The sequence below is a fragment of the Caenorhabditis briggsae genome (genome assembly GCF_000004555.2).
Source record: "Caenorhabditis briggsae complete genome, chrIV, whole genome shotgun sequence".
In the NCBI taxonomy this organism is placed as follows: Eukaryota; Metazoa; Nematoda; class Chromadorea; order Rhabditida; family Rhabditidae; genus Caenorhabditis; species Caenorhabditis briggsae.
The window spans coordinates 8,334,338-8,342,198 of NC_013487.2; the positions used below are offsets into that span (position 1 = coordinate 8,334,338).

Genomic DNA, 7,861 nt, shown 5'->3' on the forward strand with positions numbered 1-7,861 from the left:
AAAAATGTCAAGCCCCCGATGATCTGAACTTATCTCAACCACCCCAATTCGTTAATTAATCTGTGATTATTTTCTCCACTCTACAGTAATCATTCTCCTTTTAGATCTCTATTTTCTTTGGGTCTCTTCATTTTCTTTAGTCTTCCCGAGTAGCTCCCAATCATTCATTCCCCAACAACGCTTCCTTCATTCCGTGTACATTTCTATCTTTGATCTCTTTTTGGGTCTCACAACGAAATCCATTTCATTCCACACATACCTACCGCACTCCCTATGCATCGAACCTTTTTCCCTAATCATCTTCCCTCCGGAAAATTTCCCCTTTTGTTTCTTTGTTGTTGTAACAGGTTTCCAATTCCCTTCGATTCAAACTACATTTTCGTATCTTTTAAATTTTTTCTCTGAAATTGTTCCTTCGTGATGTATAAAGCTTTGAAAACTGTATTGTGAGGAATTACTTTTTTTTATGTTCATGCTTTAGGGGGGTGATTTCTACTAAGGGGACGTCGAAAGAAGAAAATTCACAATCAATGAAAAACGGTCCTATGATTCTGATGAGAGAAGTAGTGAATGAAAAAAATAACATCTAGAAATGGAATTTGTGGACCGTGATCAGTAAAAGTTCAGAGTGAGGAGAGAGCAAGAAATGGTGCATGCTTTTTGAGTGCGTGAATCGCGAAAAAAGTAATGTGTCATGGCAATAAAAGGTGTTGCGATGTTTCTATTTGGAAATTGTTGGGTTGAGAGGTGTGGAAGGGAGAGAGTGGTGCTCGTAGAGATTCTATATTATGAGGACACCCATCAAACGGGGGGGGGGGGAACAATAAGATACAGATTTGGGAAAAAGTTATGCATGGATGGGGGGAAACTATTATAAAAGGGGAAGAAGAGACACGTTTTGAAAGTGGTTTAAAATTATTGGATCGGTAAAACAGGCATCAGGAGTCATTTCACAAGAGGAAGAAATTTTGGGAGAAACAGTCATGGAACATGAAATTTATCTACCAAAAAATATTGGAGAGGATCACATTTGTATGACAACTAGGAAATCATATTTAGTGGGATTGATTCTCTTACTTTGTACATCTAGCTGCAGGGAATAATGAGACAGAGAAACAAAAAACATGGTAAAAACTGTTATAAACAGAGAGGTTGGTGTTGGGTGATCCCCCTAGTGAAATGACTTGGCTGAGTGATTACTCGATTGTGGAGAAGCCGAGCAACTGGTTGGTGGCGGTGTTAGGAGACCTCCGACTTGAGAAGCTGTCGCTGCTTCGATGGCGCACGATGGAGAGCGAGGAGCAGAAGAGGGATATGTCTAGAATATAGGGTTCTATTTAGTTTCAATTCAAACTTAAAACTAACCCCAACTCGATTGCTATTCAATCCCAACATCTTCTCATAGTCGGTGAGCTGTCCCATGAAATGGAAGTTCGGTGCAATACTGGCATTTCTTTTTTGGACCCATTCGTATGCTGAGTCGAGGGTACACCTGAAAAAACCGTTACAAAATGCACCCTTCGAAATTCCCACACTCACATCTCTGTTTTCATAAGATATGCCAGGCATATCGTTACACTTCTTGAAATTCCAGCTAGACAATGTACAAGACAAGCCGAACCATTACGGCGAGCGTCTTCTATAAATGATATGGCTTCTGGGAAGAAGTTAAGTTGTGCGAAGCATTGTCATCGGCTGATATTCTCAAATATCTCATATTTGGATCGTCTTCAAACGTATTCGGAAGATTTGATGTGACATTTATGACGTGCGATATAGAGTGCCTGAAAGGAAATTAAACTGTGATCAGAGTCAGTGATTAACACGAAAATCTTCTTACTTATTAAGAATATCTCGATTTTTAGCTGTCTCAGCGTTACCAAGATAGAGGAAACTGGTTAACTTCACTGGGAACTCAGCTCGTTGTTTCCCACCTTGATCTTCGCCTTCTAATCGAAGTTGACTGCAAAGAAATTGTTTTAAAAGTGTATTTTTATTTTTCAAACTCTTACTTTAAATTGAGTAGCGGTCCCCCTGATACTTGTTGTTGACCCACTCCTTGTCCAGGCATTGAATTCATTTGAAACGTAGTGTTCCAATTCTCATCTGCCATATCGCGAAGGGAAGGGAACTGCGAGAGGAGCGAGTTGACGGACTCGCCCAGCACGAAATGACGGTAATCGTTGGACTTCAGATTTCGAGCCAACGCCGTCGATAACTGCTCATCTTGCTCGGTATCACCGGGTATGAGAAGTACTTCAGGACACTGATCAGGAGGATTCTGAAAATGTTCGCTATGGAATTAGATTTAGATTTTCAGTATTCTTACATTTAATTCCTTTAGATCGGGTACTGTTGCGAGCCGCATGGAGCCTCCCATTAGACGACGTTGAAGGAGAGCTGGCAGGCGTAGACTGCAAAAGAAACTACAACGGGATTGTTGAATGGTTCATGAAGGTAAATATTTGAAAAAAAGTGTCTCTTACCGATTGGCTTTCTTCACGGAATCTCCATTCGATCTGCAATCCAACACGATGACGCTACGCTCGTGGAATATCCTGTTGAATTGCTCAGCAGATATCTCGTCGCCATTCTGGGATGTGCTAGGTAAATGTGTTGTCATCTGAAAAGAAAATATATAAAATTGAGAGGAAACACTGAAGAGAACATTAGGTACAGACGATTTAAAATATATGCAAGAATGTACGGAAATTGGATAAAAAGAGAGAATTTTTACGGAGGAGTGTTTTATGAAAGCATAAAAATTTTCTTGTTGTGGGGGCGACGGCGGCGGTAGCGGGAAATTGGGAGAAAAGCCAAAAATCTTTTCGTCTCCGATTCGAGCGAAAAACTTGAGAAAATGTGAACATTTTGCCAGAAAAGTCAGTGTTCAGATGAAGGTTTTAGCGCGTTGGCGGCATCACAGATACGGTAGAAATTTAAAGGCGCATGACAACGGATTCTGAAGGAAAAATGGTTGACTGTATTTTTTTTTTCGAAAACGAATCGAAAAAAGAAACAATTCAAAAAGGAAAAAAAATAACAGTTTTGCCTATTTGTAAATAAAAAACGGAAACTTCAAAAAATCAGTATTTATCATACCAGAGCAATCGAAAATTCAGAAAAGTAATGACTACCCAACAAAAGAATTCATCAAACTTCATGTTTTTGAGCACAACTCATGCGCGTCGGCCGACTAAAATCGAAAATCCTTCTTAAGAACAGCTCAATGCGATCTACGGGGAAGAAGAAGCTGTGAGGGGGATAATCCTTGTTTCGTCATCATCGGCTCATCAAAAGAAAATCGAGGTGGGAGAAAAATAAAAGAATATGCCTTTTCTTTCGAAATCGGCAGTTATCTGTGGGCGCAGGGCTCCCACGAAAACGGTCATAGTTTTCATCAGTGATTAGAAATATTTTCGAAAAAAGGAAAGAAAATAATGAATGGGGTTGGTGGATCCTACGGAAGTATGAATACGTCTGCGGAAGAAGAAGGACAGAATTTGAAGAATGCGTATTTTATGAAACATGTTCTTTCGGTGGCCTGAAAACTGGGTATTCAAATGAAACATGTGATTGCAGCTCCACGATTAACAAGGAGAAGACAGTTTTGTACACGATCGGTTGGCTTAAAAACGTTTTTTAAAAACTCATTCTGAAAATTATATGGCTTCCGATGTCCCATCCTCCCCCACACCTTTCAAAATACCGAGTTATTTCCGAACAGTAAATAAAATTTATTTTCGAAAATTTTCCAGACCCAATTTTGTTTTCTTTCCCACGCATTCAGCTTATGTTTGTTCAATTTTCAGAAATACTAAATTCTGATCTTCCAAATGCACGAAATGTCTCCTTTCTCAACCATCTAATCACTAATCACCAAAAAACACGCCTCGGGAAAAGAACTGAAACTCTTCCCTCTCTTTGATTCCAGAAAAAAAAACTAACAAAAAATAGACAACGAAAAAAAAATCAGTCAGGGCGGGCGTCAAAAGACATGGCGGTGATCGGAAATCAGGTGATTGATGAGGGAGGAAGATAGTAGTCTAAGAAGAGAGTCAGAGAAGGAAAATATGAGAATGAGATAGATATAAAAAAGGAAGTGACCTTCCTTCTTCATGTTTTTTCCCACTTTTCCTTACTATTTTTGGTGGGGAGAAATAGAGAAAAAAGTGTGGAAGTTGTAGAGGACAAAACGCGGAGGTGGTGTGGTGAGAGAACACTCGAAGTATGAGGTTTTTTGGGTGATTTTCCCACGATTCGTCTACAAATACACCCTCTCTTGTGTTTTGCTTTTCCTCAGGTTGAGTTTTGTTGGGTTTTGTATTTTCAGAGCTTGAAAGTTCTTGAAAGCAAATTTTGAATACGGATCAATAGATTTCCAAAAAAGCCCATTTGTATTGTTTCGAGTGATTTTAATTGTTTTTCTTCCAACTAAAAAAATGTAAAAATTCCAGCAAAACAGTTAATTAAAACATTGCAGATATCCTAATCACTCGAGTGATCACTCTAATAGAACGACTCCCCCAAACCATCAACTTTGAGTTTATTCATCTCGATTACTGTAAAAGATATAAAAAAGTAATAAACTGAAAAACAGTTCATCATAGTATCAAAAATATTTTATCAGTTTATCACTTTTCGATATGTCTCACAGAAACAGAGATCATTGAGCTCAAAATTGACAGTGTGGGGGCTCTTCTATTACAGGTTTTAAGGTATTTTAAAATTGGCAGAAAATGTTCAAAGATAGTAAAAATGTCCATCCAAAAAAACTCAGGTGCTCTCTACCATTCTTTCCACCCAAAAGCACACCTTTTATACTTTTTTTGCTTTTTTTCCTGCTACTTCTGTCCTTCTACGCCCTCTGTTGCTCTCAGAAGTGGCGCCGCGTTTTTGCTTCAATAAATTCATTAATTCGTTGTGACGCCAAAAAAGGAAAAGAGTGGAAGAGGGAGAAACAGTCTAAAAATAGTAGTAGGACAACGACAGCGAAAAAGTTTTGACGTAGTTTTAGACTTTCGGAGTAACAAAGAAGAGCTCCAAACACTATTATTAGCTCGATGGACGGAAGGAAGAAGGACCACCCCCATCCACCATGTTTTGCAAGAAATGAAGGTCCCAATGGAATGGGATTTGAGATCTTTGAGCAACTTTTGAATGTGTGGGATTGGGGAAAGCTTTCAAGAGGAGGAACTGGGGGACAGACCGAAAAAATATATTTCCCTTATAGACCAGAAAATTTTTGTGTCAGTTGAAAAAGATCATGATAACTTCAACAGAAACTAAGATAATTAGGTACCGTAAAGACTGTAATGTCAGGTTTGAGGACAATTATCTCTATTCCTGAGCAAGGTATCAAAAGATGTAGATTGAAAAAATCATGTTATTTTGTTCAGTAATTTGTTAATTGACAACTTTTTGATATCTTTCACAGGAATCAAAACAATTGAGCTTAAAGTTGACGGTTTGGGTGGACTTCTATTAAAGGAAATACGGCTTCAAAATTTGAAAAGCATAGCAATCAGTTCAAAAAAAGCTCAAGGAATATGAATAGACAAGATTCATTCGAAAATCAGTTGGATGGTGGTGGTGGTCGAAATGGATATCGTCTTTCCGTTTCCTGCTTCTTCTTTCATTAAAATCTGATTCTCCGATTTCAAAAGTAGTCGAAAAATAACCGCATCTTACAGATTTCATTATTTTTCTTCTATTTTTTCTTTCAAAAAATAAACGATTCATTCTATTTTTGGGCTACTTATGGCAGGAGTGTGAAGCTTCTAAAATGAATTCGATTCACACGATTTGAAAAAAAAACTAAAGTCTGGAGAGTGAATGGGAAAAAATAGAAAATGAAAACTAGTGGAAATGTAGTCATTCGGAATAATGTTCCGGACAGAGCAGATTTGCATGAATTGAATTGGATTAAAAATCATCGGAAAATTAAAAGAGGGATTTTTTACAGAATTTTTAGATCGATTTCTGGTGGCTCTGAAAATGACAGAAAAACTCAAAAAAAAATACACATGTTCGACTGAGTTATTGGCTCATAAACGTCAAAGTCAACTAGACGATATATAAATAGAATCATATGAGAATATAGAAGTGATTATATAACAAGTAGTGAATTTCAAAAGTTTTAATTTTCACATCAAAGTACTGAAATTTCAAAAATTTTTGTGAGCCACGTGAATCTTTTGAATCTCCCAAAAGATGGACCGTTAAGTTTTTGGGAGCAACGTTTTTTTCAACAAATATAACAGAAATATTAACACTGAATATTTTTCCCAAAATTAAAACTTTTGAAAATCACTACTTGTTATATTATAACATGAGAACCCTTTAGAAAACTCATATGAATGGAAAATTCTATATATTGTTTTATTCCGAGAATCAAATAGGAGTGGAATTAAGTGACCCAGAAAAGTCCGCGAGTAAAAAAAATGTAATAATTTCTCGAGAAGCGATTAAATTCAGAATTTCCTGAATATCAAAAACCCTAGATACAATTGAGATAGTGCATGTCAGAAAAATACAAAATTTCGCTGAATATTTTTTGTATTGATACAAACGAAAAATACAAATTTAAATTTATAAAATTTGGAAATTTTATTTAAAATTTTATATAAGTAAGTTGCCGATAAAAAAAAGAGTAAGTAGCTGAAGTAGACTTTTTAGCATTTAGCTCGTGCTCCGTGAGCCGTGAGTCCTCAAGGTGAAAAGAAAAATTAGAGATATAGAGAGAAAGAGACTTTGAGGGGTCATTCATTGAGAGGTCTCGTGAACTATAAAATGCAACAAATCGAACTGAAAACTCAAAAAGACATTATAGGGCAAACTATTCCGGTTACGCAGACACTTTTACCCATATTCAGATGGTTTGAAAATATAATTAAAAATTAGGAGAGTGCCAGAGAAAATGACAAAAATCGTCTTTCTTCAAAACGCCAGAGAAGGACGTTGGAAAGGAAGAAGAAAATGAAAAAAGTGAGAGAAAGAGGGTGGATGGAGGTGCGTGGGAGGATGGGAATAGCATGTGAAATAAAGAGACCAGATAGTGAGCAGAGAAAAAGTGCTCGATGAGCTACGAGCTCTCTCTTTCCATATTTCTCTCTCTCACTCTTTCCATCTCTCTCTCTTAAAGTCATGTCGCTTTTCTTTTTTGAATAAAGGGGAGAATCTTTTCGAAAGACAAAATGAAAGTGGAGAAGCATAGAGAAGCAAAGAGATAGGATTAAAAAGAGTTTTATGTGTAAGTTTTGCACTTTGCACTTGTTCTGTCTATGCTATTCTCTAGTCGCTTTGCTCCTCCTCTTTTGATCTTTTTTCTACAATTTATTATCTTGCCTTCAGCTGTCGCAGTCTTCATAGATTGGGTCGAATTGATGTGTACAGTTTTGTGTTGCACATGGTCAACACAATTTTTCTGAGAATAATATTTGAACTTCAGCTGTTTCTTTTGGTTTCATTGACCAAGTTGGAGGGATCAATAAGACAATAATACCTCGTGAACACATTAATACTCCAGACATAAAGAAAAAGTTGGTGTTTTCTAAGTCATCAAAGACCAAACGTAGCTGTAAGTAATTTTTCATTCTAGCTAAAAATACAAAAAGGCTAATACTAAAAAAACATACTTCGACTCTAATTGATTCTCCAAAAAAAAGATTTTTCGAAAATTTTGTCAAAATTCGAGTTGACACAATTTAACCTACCGTACTTACTTTAATAGAAGCCCACGAAAACCGTTATCTTTAAGCTCAATTATCTCAAATTCCGTAAGAGATAACAAAACTCAGTCAACTGATAAAATGTTTTTGTAATATCACCAATATTTTAACAGTTACCGTAAAACCTCTAA

General features: G+C 36.8%; 1 protein-coding gene across 1 annotated transcript; it reads right to left on the reverse strand.

Moving 5' to 3' along the window:
* Window positions 1-1,171: 1,171 nt before the first annotated feature.
* On the reverse strand, window positions 1,172-2,623 carry Cbr-lip-1 (the record flags this gene model as incomplete). The annotated part of the gene is given in 8 exon segments (XM_002632984.2): window positions 1,172-1,318; window positions 1,366-1,492; window positions 1,540-1,667; window positions 1,670-1,784; window positions 1,841-1,963; window positions 2,013-2,281; window positions 2,330-2,414; window positions 2,487-2,623. Coding segments are annotated over 8 exon segments (1,131 nt in total).
* Between the last annotated feature and the right edge of the window lie 5,238 nt (window positions 2,624-7,861).